This window comes from Diadema antillarum, unplaced genomic scaffold (assembly GCF_040938485.1).
Source record: "Diadema antillarum isolate AM-2024a unplaced genomic scaffold, OU_Dant_1.0 seq00001435_RagTag, whole genome shotgun sequence".
Taxonomy (NCBI): Eukaryota; Metazoa; Echinodermata; class Echinoidea; order Diadematoida; family Diadematidae; genus Diadema; species Diadema antillarum.
In genome coordinates, this window is record NW_027272185.1 from 480,838 (window position 1) to 507,940 (window position 27,103).

At 38.4% G+C, this 27,103-nt stretch overlaps 2 protein-coding genes across 2 annotated transcripts in view; one reads left to right on the forward strand and one right to left on the reverse strand.

Moving 5' to 3' along the window:
* Window positions 1–1,556: 1,556 nt before the first annotated feature.
* On the reverse strand, window positions 1,557–15,096 carry LOC139709443 (small ribosomal subunit protein mS40-like). The gene is made up of 8 exons (XM_071621409.1): window positions 15,017–15,096; window positions 12,486–12,642; window positions 11,997–12,073; window positions 10,940–10,960; window positions 10,360–10,440; window positions 7,548–7,614; window positions 5,807–5,866; window positions 1,557–1,955 (listed from the first exon to the last, which is right to left on the reverse strand). The coding sequence occupies exons 1-8, from the start codon at window positions 15,038–15,040 to the stop codon at window positions 1,846–1,848; spliced, it is 597 nt and encodes a 198-aa protein (XP_071477510.1). The 5' UTR covers window positions 15,041–15,096; the 3' UTR covers window positions 1,557–1,845.
* A 341-nt stretch (window positions 15,097–15,437) lies between these two features.
* The window catches only part of LOC139709445 (serine/threonine-protein phosphatase 1 regulatory subunit 10-like), a 35,600-nt gene continuing 23,934 nt past the window's right edge, over window positions 15,438–27,103 (forward strand). Inside the window, exons 1-2 of the mRNA XM_071621410.1 lie at window positions 15,438–15,840; window positions 24,540–24,664. Coding sequence (XP_071477511.1) covers window positions 24,662–24,664 — 3 coding nt within the window. The 5' untranslated portion in view covers window positions 15,438–15,840; window positions 24,540–24,661. The remainder of the gene's footprint in view (window positions 15,841–24,539; window positions 24,665–27,103) is intronic.

A 27,103-nucleotide genomic window follows, 5' to 3' on the forward strand; every position in this document is an offset into this window, starting at 1 on the left:
TGATCACCCTCGCTTCAGTCATCACTCATTCAGTCATAACAATGCACTGCTTTCTTCAGAATTGTACACATGCTACTGTGCAACAATTTCATAATCACCATGCATTGTTCAATGCATGAAACACACGTGTGCATATGTACACACATGCATGTTCAATGTGCATGTACATGAAGGCTATGCACTTGGATAACCCGTCTATAGCGGCCACCTGTCTATAACAGCCACTTTTTTCGTCTCCCTTGGGTGGCCGCTATAGACAGGTTTGACTGTATTTAACACTGGGAGCAGTGATTTAAAAAAAATATTTTAATTACCTGTATCACAATTGATGCGTATGTATAATTCAGATGTATTACAAAACACCCTACTGTACAAAGATTTTGCAGTAAAGCCGTAAATACATTGTACTGTATAAGGAGACATCACTAATTTTCTCAATATCGGTGATGGTTTACTAGTACAAATGTATTCTAGAAACATTTTTTTTTTTATTAAACTACTGTTCATATTTTGAATATTTAACAATACTTAACATTGAATACAGTGATTTACATTTTCATGTTGATTATTTTTACCCCTAACTCACAATTTAGAACTACAGTGTATTTTGAAGCACTAAACCTGATGTTTTGTTTTGTTTTTGTTTTCATCTGCAAATATTAGCAAGGCAAACACTGATCATAGATGCTAATTGCAATCCTTGAGAAACTTTGGGGAACACTGGCAGGGCCACCAGAGGAGGCCACAGTGTGATAAAAGTTGTATGTGTACTAAACAATGACGGTGAGTCTTCAATGATACACAAGCATAAAATAGCCAGTTCTCCAAGGTGTGTGTGGGTGTGTGTGGGTGTGTTGGGGGGGGGGGGGACTGGATAGATACTGGTGAAATGTCTCATACATGAACGCCCTTTTTTCATTTTGCAGAAAAGTTTTCAAACTACATGTACATGTATATTAATCTGTGTAAGAAGATTTAATGATAAACTTGATTATCATAAACTGTTTTTGTGTAGACATGAATGGAAGCTCTGCGTGTGTGTGTGTATGTGCATTTGGGTATTTGCTTCTCTTTAGTGAAACACACCAGTGTTACACGCCACGGAATTGCACGCAATAGTATGTGTTTTGATAATACACTTTGAGGGCACTTTGCACGTTTTGTTTCTATTTTTTATTCATCAGGATTCAAGTTTCATTTCCTGGAAACCAGAAACATGTCGTGTGTGTATTGGACTGACATCTCAGGAATACACAAGATGTCTACAGCCCATATATCTGGACCAGGCAACAACTGGAATCCCTACAGACGCAGGAAAAAACAAACAAACACAACAGCACTTGCGACAATGGACCAGAGGGTCTTTGCGAGAAATTCATCATGTTCTCATTTGTCTCGTCATTGTCAATGCTCTGCCTGTGATGCCTCATACTTCTGGGGAACTTGTCTTAGCCCGTTGAGGATGGTTTGATTTTGCTTCAACACACATTTCTCATAGACACCTGCCCGAGTATACTCGGGACTCGTCCTCAACGGGTTAACATAGTCCTCACTAGCTCTGTGTCATCTGCTGCCAACCACCATCAAATGTGCAAGGTCTGGTAAACAGAAGAGAAGCTTTTGGTCCCTGTCTCAATGCGCAGTCTTGTATACAGTCCATGCAGGTCCACATTATGATGAAACTTAACTCTTCACCCACCCTTCACAACTTTGACACTGCTTCTCCCCATGCCCTGACCTCAGTCACCGCTGATTTGCATGTGAAACAAAGTGCTGCAAATCCGAGAGATGCCAGTTCATACAGGCTGTCAGTAGTTTTTCTTGGGAAATCCCAATCAGGGAGCATCATGCTTTAGCGGACCCTTCAATCCTCTCGTCCGGGGCATTCCCGTCACTGTTCTGGTAGTAGTTTTCATACTTGTACTCGGTGAATGGCACAGTATACGGGATCAGGCCTGAAAATAAAGAAATGTAAGACAACATGAAAGACAGCAAGGATTTTCCAGAGAAAGAAAGTCACTTTCTCATAGTGCAATAACACTTTACAAAAATCAAATGTTATGTACACGATGTACTTTTTCATCATTTTTATGAATTACATAGCATTTGCAACAATAAAACACAACCGCAATGGTTTACTGCACCTCACTTTTTGTAAAGTTCATAATTGTATAAGACGTTGGCAATCAGGGAACAAACAGTTTGCTTTAATATGTAAAGGAACTCGGCTGAGACCAAGTACAATGTACAACTAGAAATAGCGACTGGTATGCCTCCGCCATAATGCATGGTTCTCCTATTTTATAGTACAATGTTTTGACAATGTGTGATGACAGTTTCACATAATTGGCAAAATATTAAAATGACAGATTTGTCACAAATGTGTTGAATGTTCACTTTCCTGAACTACTGTAGGTTTAATTGGATGAACAGCTAAAGAGTGCAGATATTTGGGAATTTAAGGATTTTTACTTGACTTTTAACCCTTTTATAAGTTTATGCATTGAGTGATTTTCAAGATATGGAGAAAAAGTGTCATTTCAGTATTAAATGGTAAAATAATAGCATTTAGACCTGGCCTCTGACCCTTGACCTTTAACCTTATGACCCTAAAGTTCCCGAGAGAATCACTGTCAGGTAGAACATGCATAAATATGTACTAAGTGTCATGATGATACCCTACGTCACATTCGAGATATGGAGGAAGAAGGGAAATTTAGCATTTTCACTTGACCTTTGACCTTTTGGCAAGAAACTTCCGAGAGAATCTCTATTGATTAATACATGTATACATCTAGTTAAAAGAAAAATCCTGCAGGCATTGCATAAATATGAGGGAGGTAGTGACATTCTGAGGAATTGAACTTGACCTTTGACCCCTGACCTGTGACCCATGACCCCCAAATTGTCCCTAGATAATCACTGCCAGTCAGTACATGCATATACACTAATTTCCATGAAGATACCTTGAACCATTTTTTTGAGATATAATGGAGAAAAACGTGAAATTTCCCACATTTTTACGTGACCTTTGACCTCATGACCCGAAACTTATGTGGTAGTACATGTATACACCAGGTTTCAAGAAAATATCTTTGGGCATTGCATGGATATGGGGGAAATAGTGAAATTTTGAGCATTTGACCTTGGCCTTTTGACCTTTGACCTTGAGCATGTGGCCCCCCCCCCCCAAAAAAAAAAAAGTTGCTAGGCACAACTTTGCCCACTCGTACATATACATGCCAAGTTCCATTAGGATACCTCAAACGGTTCTTTAGTTACGCTCTCCACAAATTGATTACGGACGGAAGGATGGACGGACAGATGGACAAACCAAAAACATAATGCCTCCGTCACTACTTCGTGCGCGGAGGCATAGAAAAAAACAAGAGACCCGGGGGTCACACGCTCACCTGAGTATCACAAGTTCACCTTCCATGCATTCTTGCAGACTCTTACCTGAGAACATTGGAAACTTATGGTGGGGGTAGCTTGAAGAGTGGGGGCATGGTGTCCATTTACATATTCCATCACACTGGTAAAAAATACCTACCAAGTACACTGTACTTTATAGAATGTTGGATTATGCATCTTGGGGGGGGGGGGGGGGGGGAAGACTTAAAGCCCTATCACTTTTGATTAGAACTAGAGAAAAACATTATTGAATATTCATTAATTTAGGAGGTTTGGACCCCCTGGGGCCCCAAGGGAAAGCATGGAGCCAACTTAGTGAAATCTTATCCCAATGGGAATGCCACTTGCCAAGTTTGGTGAAAACTCATTATGTTGTTTTCAGTAAGATGAAAATTTAGGCACGCATTTGGACCCCCCCCCCAAATCCCATCAAGCTTCCTTGAGTCCCAAGGGGGGTGGAAAGGGGGGGGGGGGGGGTAGAAAGGGCACCCCTGATTTTCCCATGAACAAACTTGAAACAACAGTCATCAATATACTGACTCATTGTATCAACTTAGCTCAATCACTTCTGGTTCCGGAGAAAATCTGCAAAGATTCCTTACAGGAGGGGGGGGGGGGGGAACCCTTGGGGCCCCCAGGTGGAACATGGTGCCCATTTGATGGAATTGAGATTCTATCCCACTAGGGATGCTACCTGCCAATTTTGGTGAAAATTTGTGCTGGGTTTTTAAGAAAAAGATGAAAATTTACAATTTCGGTCCAAATTTAGGCCCCCTGGGGCCCCCCAGGTGGGGCATGGTGCCCATTTGATGGAATTGAGATTCTATCCCCCTAGGGATGTTACCTGACAAGTTTGGTGAAAATTTGTGATAGGGTTTTTAAGAAAAATATGAAAATTTACAATTTCGGTCCAAATTTAGGCCCCCTGGGGCCCCCCAGGTGGGGCATGGTGCCCATTTGATGAGAATGAGATTCTTTCCCCCTAGGGATGCTACCTGCCAACTTTGGTGAAAATTCATACTGGCATTTTCAAGAAAAAGATGAAAATGTACAATTTGGGCCCCATTAGGACCCCTCCCCACCCCCCCTCCCCTGGGTCCCAAGGGGGGCACCCCTGATTCCGCCATGAACAAACTTGAAACTGCAGTCATCAATGTACTAATTCATAGTATTAACTTGGCTCTATCACTTCTGGTTCTAGAGAAGAAGATTTTTTAAGATTCCTTCATTTTGGGGGGTTTGGGCCCCTCTAGGGGCCCCCAGGTGGGGTATGGTGCCCACTTGAACAAATTGAGATCCTATCCCCCTAGGGATGCTACCTGCCAAGTTTGGTGAAAATCGGTCAAGGGGTTCTCAAGAAGAAGATGAAAATGTAAAAAGTTTACGCACGACGCACGCCGGACACCGCACGCCGGACGCCGGACGAAGAGCGATCGCAATAGCTCACTTGAGCCTTCGGCTCAGGTGAGCTAATAAAAGACAAAAAATTAAAGTTCTGGCACACATGATGTGCAATATCATCATACTATAATGTGATTAACATTTGTCTGTCTGTCTGTCTGTCTGTTTGTTCCTCTACTCCTCCCAGGTCCTTGGTCTGATCTCCATCAAACTTAGTGGGTGGATGCAGGTTCACCGCAAAATTTCTCTTGAGGGGTTCATTTTTGGAAAGGTCAAGGTCACTGGGGTCAAAGGTCAAATAACTGCTTTTCGCTACTCCTTGGGATTCCCCAAGAAATATCCTCAATGGGGATTTCCAAGGTGTAGGCCTACTTATATGGGGACTCCCCCAGAAATATCCTCAATGGGGATTTCCCAGGTGTAGGCCTACTTATGCTTCCAGCAAGTTTGGCCAAGATCGGACCAAGGAGTAGCGCAAAACAGTTATTTGACCTCCGTTGACCCGTGACCTTGACCATTTCTGGGGGAGTTCTCACTTAAATTGTAAGTACATACCAAACTACTGCGATAACTTCATCATAGCCCCCCCTCCCCCCATGCCCCACTTCGGCTGATTCAGCACTCCACGAGTACATTGACTAGTTTAGATGAAGTCAAGTATTACCATCCAACATCTTCACTACATCAGGGGCGGATCCAGGAATTACGTAAAGGGGAGGCGCCTTTACAATATTAAAAGAGGGCGCAGGCGCCTCCCCCCCCCCCCCATTTTTTTTTTCTTTTTATTTCTTTTGTTGAACAAAAAAAAAGGGGGCACGCCAATGCGCCCCCCTCTGGATCCACCACTGCAACATTTTATGAAATGTTGACTCAGTCAAGCAAAAACATATGGAATGTATTTTATACAGGTTGGGCGTATATATGAATGCTAAGGCAACCAAAAACATGACCATTTAGGACTGATTTTAGCAATGTCCACTCGTACACTCACCATGCTGCTTTGCCTTCTCTATGGTTGCACACAGCTTTTTGTACTGTTGTTGACATACCCCTGGTGGGAAAGAAAAATCAAATGGCAACAATCATTAGGAAGCTACCATATTTGATTTGGAATACATATGCCTCATTGCAAATCACTGCAGGGGTGGAGGGGGGGGGCATGATGCATAAGCTTATAGGAGTTGAGGACCTGCTAGCGTGAGGATTCATGGGTAGCTCGATTCATTCGCTGCCAACTTGGGTAAATTTGAAACCACAAAAAGCACCAGTCAGTGAATAGTTGCATCGAGGCATTTGCTCGTCGGTTAATGGTCAACTCCAGTAGAGATTCTTAGGCTGTGTATGCACTTTGATACACATAGATCAGTAATAAAGCTGTATTGACCGATTCTGTGACGCGCTATGTGTATTTTTGGCATGGGCAGCGCCATTACTCGGTGTCTTAGCCGACCCCCCCTTCCCACTCCCCACCCCTCTCCCTACATTAGCACGCACGCAGAATGAAAAACTGCTTTAGCCAATGGGCGTCTCGTACTGAGTGCATGAATGCTTGCTTAGTGCGCGAACCTTTGTTACAAGTGCGTGATAAACATGTTGCCCGGGGTGGGGTCTTTTGAAATGTATGTGATTAGCTGAACACAAGATATGTTGTATTAGCTTTGCACATTACATAATCTTGTACAAGGCAAAGATATGTTCACTGCAATACAGTGGACTCCCATTATAACAAAGTCCTCGGGACCGGCAATTTTCTTTTGAAATTCCATAATAACCAAACAAATAAACAATAAAAAACATAAGAGTGGATCATTTTGCGGCCCAAATTCTTATTTTGTTGTAACTGGAATTTTGTTATAACCGTGTTCGTTATAACGGGAGTGCACTGTACATGTACACTGTGTTTTCGTCAATATCACTTTTTACAGCAAATGCACCATGCCCTAAGAATTCAAGACACAATACATAATTATCAATCATTACTTTCTTAACTCACTGATAAACTAACAAAATAAGGTGCATATGCACAATTTCATGCTTGCTATTCTGCTTTGATAAATATCTAACTGAACATAATACAAGCAAATTTGGGTGGAGAGCAGAAGGATTATCGGAAATGCTTTACATGTTAGGAAATTGGATCTAATCTTTCCAGATCTCACAGACATGTAAAGTTGATGAACTGCTGGTACTATGGTGTTCTAACACCATTTCATGGACACAGTTTTCATGTTTTAATTGAAATTGTGTGACAAAACAAACAAATACATCAAAAGTTTAAATATCTTAACATATTAATGGCAGTTATATCAAACTCCCCACAATTTCTATTCCTATAATTATTCAATTACCTGAATGGCTACTCTAAGAAATTCTCAGTGATATTTAATGGTAGTGGTTGCCTTGTTTTTTCCTTACTACATGTATTTCCTTTCACAGTGAACATTAATAGGATACATTTTGTTTCCAACTTTCAGAGAGTAACATATCCTGTTCAAAGCTGTAGGACTGCTCAACTTGACAAAGGCAAGTGGAATTACATTTCTCAGACTGTCATTTTTTTCTAAAAAGATATGCCTAAACAGGCACTGATGTGTACAAGTATCATATTTTCTCATGCTCAAGTAAAAAACAAATACAAAAGACAAAAACCAACAGACAAAATTTTATTGTTTCTTTCAGTGATGATTACTTGCAATCTCAACTACACATGAGTTATATGAGCATTAAAATACCTGTCCGGAAGGTGGAGTATATGTCCCATGAATGTGGACAGATGAACTGCTCCAACAGCTTCACATTCTGTGAGGAAACAGTTAAAACAAAAACAAAAAATTTGAGGCATAAATGATAATAAAATCAGTAACATACTGTTTTATAATACCTCAATTAACTCTGCCTGAGTGCTCAAAGGGCTTAACCCTAGGGCTATTTAGGTAGTTGATAGAGCCGGGGGGGGGGGGGGGGGGGGGGGGGGGGGGGGGGGGGGGGGGGGGGGCTCCGACGAAAATTGGCACACACATTGCCTATGATGTAATCTAAAATACCATGAAGTTAATTTTCAAAAGAATTGTCGTTTATGCTAAATTATGCTAATTTATGCATAATGATCCATGAAATCAGACTATTTTGTGTAAATCACTAAATAAAGCTCAAAACAGGCACATTTTTTGTGTAGACATTCTTTTTAGTGTCCTTAGCAAATGTAGTAAAAGAAATTGTGATATCAGAAAAAATTCGTAAGTATTTTATTGTTTTTTTGAATTTCTGGTAAATGTATTTCATTGTTTTTTCGACTTTATGTTTTTCATTGTTTTTTCGATGAAATTTGTCCGCGACATCACTCCGAACAAGAAAATATGTTATTCATTGATTTTAATCAATAAAACACCAAAATAATGCTTTTATGAAATTTGCCTGTAAGCACAGTTTGCATTGAAATTGTACACGAATTCACGTTTTTGAGCAATTTTTGGTCTGACATGCATGTACATATTTATGTGTAAATTCGGAACCGCGCGCCCAGGCGTCGCAAATTTGGTGTCAAAAGATGCAGGAGACTCGAAAGGAAAAAGTCACGAAACGTCGCGGCGATAGCTTTTTGCGATTGCGATACATCACGCGGAACGTCGAGGGGGGGGGGGCCTCAGAGGCCCCCCCCCGGCCTAGTTAGGGTTAAGTGCATGGATGACAAATATTGGCCACAACAAACTTGTAACTACATGTACCATATTATACATCAGCCTAGCGAGTAGATCTCTTTCTCTCTAAACAGCAATTCATTTGGAGTTTATAACTCTTTGGGTATAGCTGTAGTTGTGAACTGCAGGGATGTTGGCGCAACACCAAGTCAGGAAATGTAGGGTCTCTTGCAAAACATTGAAGTCAAATTTCTAATTACCTAATACTAGTATACAATCTCTCCTCGGGAATGCTTTCATTAGTGTCATAAGGAAACATGAGGTGACTCAGAGACATGATGTAGTCTGTAGAAGTGATGGATTTCAGGGGCAGATCCAGGAATTCTGTAAAGGGGGGGCGTGACTAATATTTCTGGTGCCACTTCCGGGTTTCATTTCATTTTTTCTTTTTATTTCTTCTGTTTTTCACGAAAGTTAAAGAGGGGGGGGGGGTGCGCCGGTTGCGCCCCCCTCCGGATCCGCCACTGGGTTCAATAATAGTGTACATGTATTCAAAGGCAGACTAGAAGCATGCTTCATAATGGAGGTACATTGTAAGGTCGTCTTAACGTTAACTCGATGACATACTAGACATCTGTCTCAGTAGATTGACTAAAAGTGATACACACCGAGTTGAATAACAATTCTTTGTACATAGCCAGAAGGAAAGTAATAAAATGCCCACATGCAACAGCACATCACAGGAATGGGAGCTACCACTTCCCAATGAAAGATTCAGAAATGAGAACAGAGTGCTTTGACTACAGTGCTGCTACCAAGGGACATGGAGTTTGAACCTGGAACCCTACAAATGAGAGCTTGCGGTCTTATCCACACAGCCGTACCAGCTCCCTGTTTTGCCACATCATGCTAATCACCTGACCAAGCAAGCTTTTAAAGGTGGCACACCCCATTCAAAAAGAAGAAACATTCCAGAGATTTCCTCTTGCAACAGAGTAATTTAAGTTTCATAAGGAAATATTTGTCTTAATCTGCAGCTGAGATACTTATTCATGCTTTGATTTCTTCTCGGTTGGATTTTTTGCATTCATTGTTGTGTAATCTTCCAAAAAAAGATGTCACAAAACTTAAACGGTTGCAAAATTCTGCCGCCCGATTGTTAACTTTTACTAATAAGTTTGATTCCATATCACCAGTTCTCCGTTCCTTACATTGGTTACCTGTAGAAAAAAGGATTATTTTCAAGATTCTGTTATTAGTACATCATTCAGTTCATTCTTTTTCCCCCATATACATAAGTAATTCTGTTCAAAAATATAATCTGACACGAAGGCTACGTTCATCATCACATACATTCTTACTCCAAACACCCAGAGTAAACCATGGGTATGGTGATCGTGCTTTTTCCGTTATGGGACCAAAATTGTGGAATCAGTTACCTCCTCAGTTAAGGGAACTATCATCGACAGAGTCATTCAAATCCAAACTTAAAACTTATCTGTTCCTTTCATACTGAGGACTGTAATTGCTGTATGTCATCAATGTTGGATCAATATTGGATTTTTAATTGGTATATGTTGTATTCTTTATTTGGTAGTATATATTTGTTTTTGTTTACCATTTTCTTCTTTGTTGAAATGCTTGAATATGTATATGAATGTAAATATATGATATCTTTTCATTTTTGAAGCCATGAGCACTGAAAAGTGGATCTGTGCGCTATACAAGTAGCCACTTTTATTACTATTATTATTATTAATAAAACAGACACACAAAAGCTACAACAATGCACATTTTCAGATTTAACTGAGCTAATCTTCTTAGCAAAAAGCCTGTCAAAGGCTAGGTACCCACAAAAGCCACAACAACTGGGAGGAAAAATAGAGGAGATAGTAAAAGGACTGACCTTGTAGTGCACAAGGAGATTTGAATCTCTGCAGATTGGGCAAGGGTTGCCACATACACTTTGCTTCTCACCGTGTCCTCTCTGGAGAAAAGATGGACAGAACACAGCATCATTAAATTGTACATGAAAACGAGGAGCTTCATTACACATATTCAGCATGCTTACTTGGATTTCATTAAAAAAACAAACAAACAAAAAACAAACAAAACTCATCTAAAGGGTGGTCCTTTAGGGGGTTAAACTGCTTTGAAAATATGGGCATAAAACATGACACAGAACATCGCACGTTAGCAGCACCATGGTAATGTTGAAGAAACTGGTGGCGCAAAGTGTATACACATTGCTCATGCCACTACTCAGAGATGCAGGCAACTCCTGTTGTAACAAAGTCATCTAGACCAACAGTTTTCCTTGGTTATAACAAAATTTCATCGTAACCGAAGAGAATTTTGAGCCTCAGATGTACGTGATAATACGTTTGGGACCTGAATCCTTACTTTGTTGTAAAGAAAATTTTGTTACAACTGTGTTCGTTCAAACAGAGCACCCTTATTAGAAATACCCAACACTTGTTACTTACTATGCACTTCTTCCTGGTTTTCTGCAAAGAAAAAGAGACAAGACAAATGTCAAGACTAGTAAACTGGTAATACAGAAAGATTACCGTATCACCTTTTTTCGGTAGCACAAATCAAGGACAGTATGTAATTAGACATGAACAGTTGCATCAAATCAAATTAGAAATGAAAAGTGGCATCATCTGCATAAAAGTTTTGTTGCAAAATACTCAACAAGGAGAAAGGGTGGCAGTTACTGAATTATCAACCAAATACATGAATTTCAAGACAATCTTGCACACTCATCGATGGCAGAGTTGTGAGATGATGACCTCACTTGGCCCAATTTTCTGCGTGTGGTTGCAACCAAAATCACTATATTTGGTGCAAAACATGAAATACAGTGCACTCCCGTTATAACGAAACGCTCGGGACCGGCAGTTTTCTTTCGTTATAACGAAATTTCGTTATAACCGAACAAATACAATATAACGAAAACAAGGAACCACGTATATACACTGTAGATCATATTATGTTTGCTGAATACTCATCATACACTGAAAAGCTATGTGAAATGTGATGGGATAACTGTATTACAATAATAAACGCAAGTTCCCCTCAGAAACTGTGCGTGACACAAGGAGCGAACACACAGTGGTGTGAAGCGTGCACCCATGCAGAGACGCTATAAATGCTTGTTCTGCTACGCATTTTCGAAAGCAATTCGCATTTCGTTATAACGGAGCACATTTCTTTTGTTTTTCTTTGTCTGTGGCGCTCGGAAAAGACTTCGTTATAACGGAAATTTTGCTATAACCGTGTTCATTATAAGCGAATTTTGTACCATAGACTTTAATGGTGATAATTTTGGGACCAGAAGATTTACTTCGTTATAACGAAATTTCGTTATAACCGTGTTCATTGTAACGGGAGTGCACTGTATTGAAATTCTGTACCTTTCTTATTTCATGTTCAAGTTTGATAACACTTCTGTTCTCCTCTACGGCCAATTTTTCTCCATTTATTAAGGTCACCTTTATTAAGGTCACCTTGATGACGGAGAATTGTAATTTTACCTACCGTTGGGGCAAGCCTTCCTTTATGGTTCCTCTTGTAGTTTGCCCAAACTGGTTTGTTGCCATACTTTTCAAAGTATTCTGCAAAAGAGATGATATGAAATACAAAATTCTACTTTAGAAATGTTTGAATATACATGCATATACAGGAAGAAATGGCTCTATTCTCTTTCCAAACTCATATTTATGCATCAAGATTTCCTGGGCTGACAGTTCCCCATTCTCCATGCCAGTCATTATTAACCAATCAAAACATTGAAGTTTAATTGTCACATGCTCACAAGTAATTTGTGTGATTATCTTCACAAGTGTCATCTACAACTCCTGAACACATTTCCAAGATAAAGCTAATATAATCCACTTAACATACACTGTATGTGTTCTTCATGATACACTGCAGCTGAAGTTCCTGAAGTGAAATGAATGAATGATATTCCAGAGTAGGATAGAAATCACAAAATATCAACCTAATTCTTGCATGGTCATTTCTTACCATCACTTTCAAGGTAATCTAGCGCTTGCATTAGCTCTGCTTCCGTAGCCTCCCCCGTAGAATCAGTTGCCTTCTTCTCTGGTTGGTCTGACACATCATCCCACCTCACTACTGACGTTGTAAACCTTTGCAAGCTCCCGATATCATGGGTCACATTCTGGAAAAAGAAAATAAAAGTGTGCATCTTATATACAGATATAGGTCGTACACACATGATACGTACACACACATATATGTGAGTTGCATGTGTGAGGTGTCAATTTCTACATGAAGTGAACATATAAATGCAGATATATGAATGAGAAATGATTGTATAAACATACAATATGTACTACAGTACATCACATTGAGCTTGAAATGTCTCATTGATCACTGGATTGCACCTGCGCACAGGTTCCAAACCCACAATTACACTTGAAGGATTTGGAACCTGTGCACAGCTTTGTGCACAGGTCAAAAATATTATGGATCAGTTGTCATACTAGTCTCCGGAAGGGTTTCAACTGTTTATGCTTGACCAAATCAAGAAAAATCATTGATTTGGGCAGTGAAAGGGACTACTATATTGGAGGAACCAAATTTGGCACAACACACTTGCGTACAGCGACAGGGCTATGTAAATACCGATCCCCTAACTGCAACTAACCTGAACGCAAAGCGTTTAATATGCTCCCACAGCCCAGCTAAAGGGATGGTATAGTACTGGTTGAGGTGAGGATTCAGCTTTTAATATTTAGCAAGATATTTAGAAACTACCATATGAAATGTTACCGAGCATACAATTCTAAGGGAAAATGAAAGTATATTTGATGAAAATCGGCTTTGAAATGACTGAGATATCCAAAAAAAAAAAACGGTAAATCAAAGAGATCCTGGATATTATTAGTGGTGGTCTGTCACAGTTTATTAGAATCGTTTGTTTGGATATCTCAGCCATTTCAAGACCAAATAAACTGTGAATTCCTCTAAGAATTACATTTGAGTTTGATTTATTTAAGTTTCAGTTTATAACAACATATATGTAAAAGAAAATTTGAATACATAATGGTCATTTAAACACTACACTTTTGTGTTAACAATCACCCAATAACATCAACATTAATAGATACACACAGTTTAAACAATCTATAAAAAACACATCAAATACATAATGAATAAATGTTAATACAATCTAAAATTATCAAAAAAAGAGCTTCATTGAACATACAATTGATGGTAATAATGTACATAATGAGGTTGCTAAAAGAACCAAGAGATGGCACAAGTGCTAGTAGTACTCGTAGTGGATGTTGGTCCCTTAATATGTGTTATAATTATAATGAACAAATAAATATGCATCAGAATGCTTTAATAATGCTATTGATTTGTTGTACCTTGTCTGGAACATTATCTAGGCCTACACAGATTTAATGTGTTTTGCTATTACAGTTACAGTAAGATCTAGTTTATTTCCGAAAGATTTCCTGCCAATCCTGGTATAAAATTACCTTACGATTTTTGGCAGAGTGTTCCACAATTCAGCTTAAGATGTTGGGGGACACATGTGTCGCAATAAAATATAAAAAGAATACTAACCTTCCTTCTTTATTTACAGCCTGTATGTGACTCTTCCAAGTCAGATGACAATACCATTTACCATGCATAAATATTTAAAAGAAAATATTATTATTTAAAAAAAACACACACACACACACACACACAAAAACCAAGATGCCTCAGCTCATTCACTTCACAAATGACATCATCTCATTCTGATACCAGTGATAATTTCATTAGGCGTTTTCACATCAGCCCGATGTTTCGAAATAGCGCGCTATTTTCTGACTTGGGAAATTGGAAAATATCTCGAGCTTGGATTTTTATCGGGCTGATGTGAAAACGCCTATTGTTCCTTTGACAGTAAATTTTCGTTTTTACTTTTAATTTTATAAACCTATTTGTCTATGCTACTCTTTTTCAAATTAACGGTGTTAGGGCCTCACAATACTAGGTAGACTAGTAGCATGGTGAAGTAACAGCATACATATAATTATTGATATTATTGTTACACCTTGCACCTCCTATTTTAATTAACGACAGGCTACTGTAATTCGTAATTGCCACTTTTATTCTATAAAATTTATTAAGATGCGATAAATCACTCACGAATTTTCCCTATCATGTTTGTTAATAGGTTGTTAATTCATAATATTTCATAAGACTAAGAGGTTTCTAATTTAAATCATGTCACAACAAACACACACACACACACACACAAAAGTTGGAAACCTGCAGCCCCAGGCCTATTCAAACCAAATCTGTATATGTATCACCCCTTCTTCGTTCTTCAGTAACAACTGTGATGTACAATAACCATATGCTGGAGGTCATGGCATGGAGCGCCCAGCCAATGCCATAAAACACCGGGCGCGCCCCGAGCGCGAGCGCGAGCGAACTGCAGTGCAACTGATGAGTGATGTCTGATGGTTTGGCCTATGATCCTAATAAATAATTTACATCATATCTGTCTAGCAAACATGGAGAAAAAGTACCTGGTAGGCCGAAAGCACTTGCATACATTTGGGTGTCACTGGAGCACAAAGCTTAACATTTGATAACACCCTGGAGGAAGCACAAATTCGGGCATTCCTTGCGAGGAGCACGAGACACTTTGACGAGTACATGGGAGCTGCCATTTTAACTTCAGTAAGAGGCAAGTTACTAGTTCTCATCTGACTATGGTATTTTGTAAATTATATAATAAGTTGGTCAAAAATATTAATCATTAGATATTTTGAAAATTGTTATATATTATTTCATGTCAATTTTGTTCCCGTTCTATTTTTGGTAAATTTTTATCCCTATTTATTTTAGATATAGCTCGTACAAATCTGCTAGTCACGTGTGACGACTGCGCATGCTCATACTATAGGGCGTTGCGTTCTGATGACGTCATTTAGAAGGACCTCGAAAGCGTGGAACTACAACGTATAAACCTCTCAAATTTGCTCTGAAATATTCCTTTCATAGACAAAGTAATAAAGTTTACTTAGAATCTGTGTTTGGATCTAGTTTTCAGCATTGTTTTGGCATCATATAAGAAGCCTTGGTCGCTTCAGAATTTCTATATAAACGGCCATTTAGTAAGCGGCCAGTTGCAGAATTGGATTGCTGTCGAGCGTATACCGACACTGAAGGCTGATAAGGCATCCCTTCTGAAATTTGGTTCAAAGAAACTGGGGTAAATTGGGTTGTTTTATCACGAAAATGATGCCGTGAGAGGTTTAAACTCCTCATTCAAGATTCATAGGACTGTAGAATGAACGATGGCTGGACAGGCGATCGAGATTTGTCAGTTCAGGGAGAAAAAGAAAGTGTAAGTTGATGGCGTAGTACAGTAGCCTGTCGACATGGTCGAACATGTTCTCTTCCTTTCCCATATGTTCAATACAGGATTACTTCTAACAGATAGCAACTTTTCTGCTCGATGTTTCTCGTCTTCGAAGTCAACTGGAGAAAATATGTCTACCTATCGGTCAGTAACAAATTCAACATGCTTTCAGCGGAAACATCTAGATGAGGAGCCCATGAACTGCGATATGACGTGACCATTTGTTCTTTGATAATGGTGAACGAAGCGGGTTAACCATGGCTCGGATTTCGTGCTTTTCGTGATTTGGTACTGGCTTGTCGCCATTTTGGAGGAGTGGCCGTCATATGCTAATGAGCTGTGTGGAAATGCAAATTGGGCTACTTCTTTCGCGCGCGCGGCCAGGGCAGTCGTCATCAGCATGAATCTCCACGGCCGGCCACCTGAGTGCTTTCAACTTGTACGAGCTGCAGTAGATGGATTGGCGGGTGGCCGTGGCTACTCGACTCTCTGATGCTGGGCGGCCGCCGCCCCGCTGTCTTTCCCTCGTGTTACTGTATTATTTATGTGCGAGCACTGTTGACATAGACCTTAAGACACCGTCCACGTGTAACCTAAATGACTAATGTTGTTTTTTTTTTTCCAGGTATATATTTTGACTTCTTGCTCCTTTTGTGCTTTGTTGAATTTGACATCCTGTGATTTCATTTTTTTTTTTTTTTTTAAATATTGATATGTTACTGGTTGGTAGATTAAGTATTGCTAAATCCATGGAGTTCCTAATCCTAGCTAGAGGGTCTACTCTGGGCAAAATTGCCCTGCTACACTGCATGATATTCTTCTCCACAGCACTAGCCACTGGGGCACTGGTATAGAAAAACTATAGATCTAGACCCTATAACTGTTATGCAGTATCTACTAGAAATTTTAGATTCTATGTGATGCTGCTGTCCCCTGTGAACTACAACTGTAAAATGATCAAACCTAGGCTAAGGACTATAATCTAGAAGATTTAGGAGATGCTATCCTCTCATATTGTTTTTCTACCAGTGTTTTAGACCCGTCTAGTTCTAATATATTGTCTAACGTTAGAGTATTTTTTCCTTGAAAAAAAGGGGGAGACCGAAGTGAAGAGGGCACCCTTTTTTTTTCTTTCTTTTTTCCTGATGGATAAGCTACTGCACAGTGATAGTTCCACTGCCAGTCATTTTTAAGTACCGGTACGGTAGCCGGTACAAATCTACAATATATAGGCTACCCATTTGTAGGTTTCAAGGGCTGGAAATGGTAAGAATCAATTGAAACTATCTTTCTTTAGAAGGAAAAAAAAAGATTTGTTGATGCAGCAACATAGTGTGGGGACAAGCTTTTTGGTTTAAAAAGTTTTTAGTAGGGCCTATAATGTCTATTCTCCCCCCAATTTTGTGCTGGGGGTGGGGGAGATGAGGATAGGGACTAAATTGATGTTAATTCCATTAATGCTTTGTCTTTAATTGTTTTTTACTGGCCTCGTTTGCTGTTTTAGATTACTGTATCAGAAATTTTATTGTGCGTGAAACTGGGTGACTTTGCGTAGAGCGAAGATTTGCGAAAAGGCTTTAGAAATACACAAAGCATTGAATGTCAGTGGCAATTCATGAAAGTTTCATGCAGTGAGAAAGGCTATTAGCTCCAATTCACAAAAAGATTCATGCTGTGAATGTGGTTCTACAGTACCATGTTTTCTTCCAGTCACCTTAAACATGACACCTACCGTGTTAAATTGTACTAAGTCTCAGTCTACACTTCAAATTTAATTATTTTTTGTCTGCATATCTAAGAATTTTTTATGCCTCCGCCACGGAGGGGTGCCGGAGGCATTATTTTATGTTTGTTTTATGCTCGGAAGAAATTCTTATGCATCTTAGTGCATGTGCTGCAAACAAACTTCCTTTTTTTTCTGGATATCGCAATAAATTGGCACCTACAATGTAGGCCTATAGCTGCCTGCCAAAAGTATGGGGAACCCTAGGCTTCCAATGTGCCCAGTTGAGCAAATGAGAGAAATTTCGTAAGTCATGCTAAATGCTGATTTTTTTTTTTTTCATTTAATCCCTTTTAGGTACGGTATTTCAGTCGTTCAAAAATAATGGAATGCTGACAATTTCCTCAAATGTTATGTTTGTGTGTGTGTTTGTTTCTTTTTCAAGGGTGGCAGCAAGCAATTTAGCAATCTTGTATATTATATAAATTCAATGAGGATTAAGATGTAGAAATGTTAAAGACAAACACAATTCATGTAATATTCAAAGATTACAACTGAATTTAATCAAGTCAGGCCAGTGTGCGAGTCTCAGAAATCACAGAAATTAACTGATTTGATGCCTTCCCCTATCCTTTGTAACGCAGTTATACACTGTAGTTAAAGCACTGAATTCATATTTCTTTATGTATAGCTACTGCACTAATTTCTACTAGTAATGGTATTTCTTGCATGCACATTACTGAAAATGATCTACACTGCATTGCTTGTAGGCCCTACTGTTTTGTATGCATGGTCCTAAAAAAAAAAAATTTGTCCCCCCCCCCCCCCCCCCCCCCCCATCCTCTAGTTTTGAAGACTGGGTCTATGGACATTCATGTGGTAAATAGCCGTTCCACACCTTGGACATGTTCTTTTTTTTCTCTCTCAATATTGCACTTCGAAGTGTAAATCTAAAAAATAATTGAGTTTCAGCAGAAACTGATAGGCCAAGTTGGTCACAACCATGCAAATAGCAGAGGTGCTGATGTCATTAATTCCCAACTTTCCCCCATTGAATTGTGCACAAAAAATTAAAAATGAATAAATGAATAAATAAATGTTTAAGGGATTGTGATTGAGCAACAAAAAAATCCCTTTCACATTGCCCTTTCAAGGTTGTATTTGGGAAAAAGTGGGTATAAATATGCAATTATGCATAATTTTAAAAGATTTCATTTAGAAAATAAACATACAGTGCACTCCAGTTAAAACGAACACGGTTATAACGAAGTAAAAATTTAGGCCACATCATTACCCACTCTTTGTTTTTTATTGTTTACCGGTATTTGTTTGGTTAAAACAAAATTTCGACATAACGAAAGAAAACTGCTGGTCCCAAGGACTTCGTTATAACGGGAGTCCACTGTAAAGGGAAGATTTCTGTGCAGATGAATTTCATTTGTAAAGTCTGGTGAGGTGATGGCACAAACGGTTACAGCTCGTTATTCCGAAGGCTCTTCAGTCCGAAGATTCATTATTCCGAATGTTCGTTATTCCGAATTTCATTTTTGTATCAACAAATCTTCGGAATAATGCCACAAATGTTTGGATTAACGAACCCTTTTTCATTTTCGGATTAGTGAACCACTAGGTATAGGGAATTTGTGTGTTTCGGATCAACAAACCTTCGGAATAGCGAACCTTCGGAATAACGAACAGCACCCGGCACAAACACCTCATCACTGCTTTTTATGCCTCCGCCCGAAGGGTGCCGGAGGCATTATGTTTTTGGGTCGTCCATCCGTACGTCTGTCCGCATTTGTTTAAACGCGATAACTTAACGCTATTTTAACCGGGGGGGGGGGGGGGGGGGTCAAATTGACCCCCCCCCCCCCCCTCGATGTTTCGCGCCACGATTTCGCAACGCGCAAAGATTTTGCCGTGTCGTTTCAGGACTTTTTTCATTGAAGTCTCCCGCATATTTTGAGACCAAATTTGTGACGTCCGGGTACACCATTTTGAAGTTACGTAATGTTTTGCATATGCATGTCAACCAAAAAACGGCTCAAATTCATGATATCATGTGCAAATCCAATGCAAATTGTTTTTTTTTGGTTAAATTGATATAAATTAGATTATTTCAACTTTCAACCATTGAAATTAATCAATTCTAGTGTAGATAAGCCTGAAAAAGTGCCTGCAACAAATTTTGGCTAAAAAACAATGGAAAACAAAAGGTCAAAAAAACACTAAAATACATAAGAAATTAACAAAACAATAAAAAAACAAAAGAAATTGAGTTCGATTGTGCTTTTTTTTACACGAAAATTGTTTGATGTGTCCTGAGGAATTCTGACACAAAAATTTAGCAATCCTTCAGTCTTTTTAATGGAGTTATAGGTGAAAATATGATTTCATGCACAAATTTGCATAATTAATTTATTAAAAATAGAAAGGCAATATTTTTCTATTGTATGACCATGTAATCTTGTAGTTGACATCCAGCTCTATCTTCAGGCAAAATTTTCGTGGCGATCGCGCGATCCGTGGCCAAGATCTGAAGGGGGGGGGGGGTCAAATTGACCCCCCCTCAGTAAAAACTTGGTCTCAAATGGCCCAGTTAGAATAGGGTTAAGTAATATTGAGTGGAATTGTACCAAACTTGACATAACAATGACTGAAAAAAAAATGAAAATATCTTTTTACTCTAAAAAGGAAGTCCACCTTAAAAATAGGTTTGTGTAAATAGAAGCACCAACTTGCTCTGTGCTGCTAGGTGCATCATATTCTGTCAAAATAATTTACAGTGTGTTAAGTAAATTGTATGGATTAATTTAGTAATTTCTTGTGAGAGCTCTGTGTGTTTCAAGTCCGTGCTATGTTTGTTCTTTCTGTTGTGCCGATATTTTTGTATGGAAAATGTGGCCAAAAAGTCAAGAGCAACAAAACCAGTCAACAATTTTAATTTTAATTGATGTGAGACATAAGCAATCCTCACTTACATTTGTACAAGTGATAGCTCTCATTTGCGATGAGAATGGACTGATGTGGTGGGCAAAAGATTTTATAAGATGGTGTCCCCTGTGGTTATTGTGCTGTGCAATATTATACTCATGGTTCAAATCATTTGTCTTGGAGCCTACCCAACACACCTGTTTTACTTGACAGAAATGAAACTGAAATGAAAATTCTAAAATCCCAATTGGTTTCTGTCTCTCAATCAACCTTGTGTTTGCTCATACATGTACCTGCTTGTAACATGGGTTGTTAACGCTTCAAACAAGTCGAGATATAATTGCATTGCCGTTTTGATACAAGCAGTAAACAAATTTGACAATACAAGTCAACCGCCTTGTGGGTAGACAGTCATTGCAGATTGTGCCCATTGCAGATGCACAATCTGTCCCTGGGCACTTACTTTCAGTCTACTTTACATCTTTATGGTCTTTCTATAATCAGAATTAAATGCAGGGATCATTTCTGATTTTTAAGTTGCTCATTCGTAGATTTTAAGTGTGCTGGTGCGTAGACATGTTTTAAACATGTCACCACTGGGATTACAAGGCCTCATATCTAAAAAGAAATAAATTTACAGGAGAGTGACAAACCTGTTCATTTTTGCAATGTTTTCCCAAAGTACCATCAACGTTGATGTCAAATAATGTCGAAACATTATTTTGGATTACATCAATGATTGTAATGCGTTAAAACTCCAGTCAGTACTTTTATTGTACAAAATTTAGTTGTTCGGTGGGTTTTTTAATACATGCCAATTGAGATACAGTGTACAAGGTTGTGTCACGCCAGGATGATGTGCTGTTCACTCATTTATGAAGTTATGACTGGTAGTTGGATTCATTTTCAGAAGTTGTTGAAACTTTTGCTGACCGAGTCATATTTAATATGATTAAATGCGTGGTGAAAACTGTTGAGCGCATAACAAATACTGAGAATTATGCCATCACAACCAAGATTTAATAACAAGTATCACCATGGCAATAAAGCCACTTACTGAATGATTTATTGTAGTACTTGTCCAAGGCAGGAGTATGGTAATCTGTCTACTTGTAGATCATAAAGTTCTCTTTTAAAGCATGTAACAGTAATTTCACCCTGATTTCTCTCCATATAGCTACAAGTTTACACTATGTCAGAGACTTTGGTTAGTTTGCAGGCACAAACCCTTGTTGGTTGTAACGGAGTCTGCACCAAGACTACATGCACCACCACTGACACTGTCCCATAGGCCCTTGCTGGGAGCATCACAGTGGACGGAATATGAAAGAGAAGCTTTGCATAGACTCCTTTATGACTGACAAGGGTCTGTGCCTGCAAACTAGACTTGGGTAGCATATAGGATGATGCAGCTCAGATTTTTGAAACTAGAAAACCTTGCTGAACAGTTCTTTTTATACAAGTTTGAATATACTTTCAGTTTGAAAGCTGAAAGTAACTGTATGGTCACCTTGCTTCAGTTGATCAACACGGATCAACAAAAACATACCAGGGTACTTTCTGCATTGATGCATTACATTGAAATTGTTCTACCAGGGTACATATTTTCAGTTTTTGACTAAAGATAACAGAAAATTTTCATGTTTGTTTCCATGATGATGATGAACAATGTATAGGGTGCTAGAATTGAAGCAAGATAGAGTAAAAGACAAAGACCCCCCCCCCCCCCCCCCCCCTCACTAAAATACAACTACAATGTATACAGGGTGGTACGAAAGATATTTCTCCCGCCTGCCATTCAACATGGCTTTTTATGCTTACAGCAGGTGGCTGCCCATGCGTTTTAATTGCCCAGCAAGTCGTTTCAGTTCACTTGCAGATGTGTAGCAGGTATACATGTAGGTGTTACTCGCACCTGAAAACTGAGAACTTGGCTCAACACAGTTTGAGACAAGTCTTTGCCATTGTATTCCTAACAAGATAACTGTTTTGTTCTTCCAGTATGAACACTGTGGTCATGTGTGTCTTATGTTTACTTTTCTCTTTGTGTCACATGATATCATTCACAACAGGATTAGAATGCAGTGCACTCCCATCATTATGAACATGTAAAATAACAAAATTCCTGTTACAGCAAAGTAATAATTCAGGTCCCAAAATTATCTACATGTCTTTATATACTTTTATCTGTTTGGTTGTAACAAAATTTCAAAATAACAGGAAAAATTCTCTGGTTCTGAGGACTTCATTATAATGGGAGCCACCTGTATATTATGATAAGAAAGGGAGAAAAAAGTATGTGCCTTCTAATGTAAAACAAGTATTGTTCATAAATTGCTGGAGATGGGCTCTGTACCACTTCAGTGGGATCGAACAGTATGCCCTTCAGATATTTACATGATGGTAGTAAATGGAGCTCACTTTTGCCAGATTTAGACTTGACAGATGTTTTGGCAGGTACATTAATTTCAGTTTGTAGGCAAAAGAACTACAATGTACATTGTATACCATGACAGTGGGAAACACTGCAAGCAAGCCCAAACATATTGATTCGCCAATGAGGACAAATAGGAAGAAAATAAAACAAAAATTGTACTCATTATTTGCTGAGCAAAATTGTTGCGCAGATTAAGGTAGTTATCTCTGTCCAAATTCTTATTTGCTGAGCAGAATTGTTACTCTGATTGAGGTAGTTATCTCCGTCCAAATTCTCACATTTGCTGAGCAGAATTGTTACGCTGGTTGAGTCAGTGATCCATCCAAATTTGTATTCGCAGAGCAGAATTGTTCTGCTGATTGAGCTTGTCATCTCTGTCCATATTCTTAAAAGTGTTAATTACCTCTGCCAAGGGAGGAGGTTACGTTTTCATTACCGTTTGTTTGTCTGCCCTGTGTGCAAAATAACTCAAAAAGTTGTGAAAGGATTTGGATGAAACTAGCAGGAAAGTTTGAGAATATCACAAGGAACAGATGATTAAATTTTGATAGTGATCCGGAAATTTTTATGGATTTTATGAAGGATTTTTGATATTTAGGCAGGTAGGGTCAATGAACTTGGGAGTTCAAGCTGCGCATTTTTGAGGTTTTTATACACACACTAAAGTGCATGCTCTACATGTAGTTGCTGCTAGGGCAAGGCGCGTCATGCAACTGAGGGTTGATGACGTAACAAAAGGCTTCTATGCTGGGAATTTGGGCCATTTTGAGCATGCATAGTATGCAAATGACTGGTCTCTATGGAAGAACAAGACCATTGGTGGAAATTAGCTTCTTGGCGGAGGTCTGAGCCCTCAGAGTGTTTCTCAAGTTCGAAAATGCTTCAGAAGGAAACTTGGAGATGTCTGCACATTCTCTGGGAAAATGTCCTTGCTTTGCATTGTCACATATCTTTATAACATGATTATTTTATCATGTCTTTTGTATTTTGTGTGTAACATTGTGTGATGTTCAGTTTTCAAACATATTCCTTTATCTCTGAACTGAAAAATGTATGAATGCACTGTGTCACTGTGATCAAATATAGGTAAAACAAGCCTTGTTTCATTTATCTATGAGAAAGTGAAGGTCTGATGAGAATATTCAGCTAAAGAAAAAACAACCATTGCTTCGCCAATATAGTTTCATTGTCCAACATTCTATAAGGCCAAGTAAAAAAGATTATTAGTTTCTTGTCCCACCCGCATTGGTTTTTTTTTCTCACTGCATCAACAACAACAAAAAGTTGACAAAAATAAAAAGGCAAAATTTTGATAGATAAAATGTATTTGCTGTTTCCAACCACAACCCTGCAAATGCCCAGCCTACATCAATATCATACTGTGCATTAAAAAAGGCTGGAGATTGGACTACCTGAATAGCACTAAGGCAAAGGAAAACAAAAAGAACATTGTCCTCATCCTCCTTTAAAAAGGTTAGGATGAGAAACTAACGTTTCTTTTTCTACTTGGCCTTTAATGTGTATCCAGTGTTTCAATTAGATGTAATTATTAACACATCTTTTTCTTTCTCTGTTTGTTCTTTTGTGCAGGTAACACAGTCACAGTTTACCAAACTCCTGTCCAAGGCGTGTCGGCCTCTCCAGAAAATCTGCTCGCACACAAAAATATATTCCTCATAAGAATATATTTTTTACTCTTCCATACAAACAAAATGGTAAATCAATGAAATCAAAATGCAAGGCAGGTTAGAAATGGACAAGGGGCAGGGCTAAAGGAGAAAGAAGCACCTACATTGGGGTGGGGCTAAATTAGGAGAAAGAGGTGAGAGGGTGAATGAGAGTGAAGAATCAGATAATCCGGAGGTGTCAGAAACAGAAATTTCAGGAAAGTGAAGTACACTTGTAATAATATTAATTCCACCTTCAAGCCAGCTTGTTTCTATTTGATAACATTCACGTATGTTAGTACATGTAGGTTCAAGACTGAAGAAGTAGAAAAAAGAAAGTAAGGCTAATTCAATAGCAACAATGCAGCAGGGGAATTTGATTTAGGAGTATCGAGCAGTTATTACTTTTCAGTGGAGGCTTTGAGAGAATGTGTGTAGAGCAGTCATAGAGACTGATTATTTTTACTCGGAAATCCTCCTTTCAAAACAGTGCTGGCAAATTGAAAAATACTTCCTGAAATTTCTATTCTGGTCATGTATGTGCGATGTGTGTGTACAGTACTAGTTGATGGCAAATACTTCTTGATACATCTATATGACCGAGAGATCCTGATAATGTAGACAAATGAAACAAAATTACAAGTTTCATTTTCATTCAAGAGTTTAGCAGCATATCAAATGGAAAAGGCACATTTAATTTTTTGAGACACTATATCTCTTTTTTTTTCTTATTACTACATTGCAATCATGCCATGTTATCAATATTGGTAGTAAAGGCTTTTAGTGTAGAGAGAAGTTTTGTGCTAGCAGTATCTGAAGATACAGGATGATTATTTTTCATTGTACTTTTTCTGTTATAATAGATTTGTGTAGATAACGGTGCTATTTAATTATTTAATAATTAGATGAATTTAGCATCTTATAAATCCCATATATCATTATCATTATACACATAAACTTTCTACTGAAAGGCATTACTGAAAAGCTTAATCAAGACTGAAAGGGGGAGTCATTCAAACTATACATACTATCAACCTAAATCCTTACTATGTAGTGACCTTGTATCATCGTCTTTTGAATGTGTTTGGGAATTCAATAGGTCCAGTCTTTTCGTTTTTGTGTTTTCCTGTGTGCTGCTTTCTTCTGTCATCCTATGCTTTTGCATTCAATCTTATTACAGTCAGCTCACACATGCACACACACACACACACACACACCCACACACACCAACCAAACAAACACTTTAAATGTGAAAAGAGAAGGCAATATGCTTAAAGGCATAATATACCATTTGCAGATGAAACAAAAACCCAGCATTAATGCTTTAAAATAGTTCTAAAATGTGAGTTAAGGATAGAAACAACCACTGTAAAAATTTGAATCGGTAAAATTGATGTCGAGTATTGGTAAATATACAAAATGTGAACAATAGTTATGATAAAAATGTTTCCAGTCTAAATAGTCTGCAGTTACAGTTTATTGAGAAAAAGACAGATACATCTCCTTACATTTTAGGCTTTATCGTGAAAATTTTATATGATAGGATGTTTTGTGGTACAAGAGACCTACACATAAGCATTAAATGTCATATCTTGAAAAATGTTTAAATCACTGTTCCCAAAGGTAAACAGGACCTTTAACATTGGTATGGGATTGGTATTGTCATGGAAAGGGTTGTAACAAGGGGCAAAGATTTAAGGACCTCTTCTCCTTTTGTAGAGGAGCTAAGTCTTATCGAAGGCTTATGAATCGCCTAAAATTTTACATCAAAGCAACTTGCAAATTTGTATGGTTTTTCACAGTCAAAAAATTTCATGTGCTTAGAAATTATTATTATTACTACTATTTCTCGGGTCTGTTCAAGCACATACTTTGAATGAAAAATGAGAGAAAACAAAATTTATGTCCTTCAAAAATGTGTATCAATCATCGATGGGAATTGTTCAACACACAATCACTGTCTGCACATCTCTCCTATCTTCACTTGAATGCAGTAGAAGGGGAATTTTGTGATACAAGCAGATCTAATGTCGGGTGAAGAGTGGGGGGGTTAAATGTCAAAACAAAGTATACTGCAGAGCCCAGACTATGAAGAGTCTCATGTTTCAAAACGGGCTTTGCGAGCAAATCTCATGTCTGGCAAGCTGAAAAGGAATTTCCAGTAAAAGAAGGGGAACTGAATACATTCTTTATTATATGTTGTGGAATATAAAGGTTTTTTTCATAAAGTAGCAAAGTAGAGCTCAGACAAGATATAAACATGCCCTTTCATTTCAAGTATTTAAACTCTGTATCAAAATGGGCTTTTCAAACAAACCTTTTGTCTGGCAAGCAGCTAAGGATTTTGCAGTGAAAAAAGAAAGGGGGGGGGGGGGAAGGGACTTGATACATCCTGACTATATATTATGTAGTATAACTGTTGTGAAATAATAAAATTAGAGCATGATTGATGAAGAAACGTATGCCCTTTCCTACTAGATATTAAAG

Bases quoted from the DNA above. Each gene is read 5' to 3' on its own strand.
- LOC139709443 (XM_071621409.1), bottom strand. From the start codon at position 15,040: ATGCAAGTGCTTTCGGCCTACCAG. The intron at 12,074-12,485 runs GTAAGAAATGAC...TCTCTTTTGCAG, and splicing joins AGATTACCTTGAAAGTGATG to AATACTTTGAAAAGTATGGC. The intron at 1,956-5,806 runs GTGAGTGTACGA...CTTTATTTTCAG, and splicing joins AGAGAAGGCAAAGCAGCATG to GCCTGATCCCGTATACTGTG.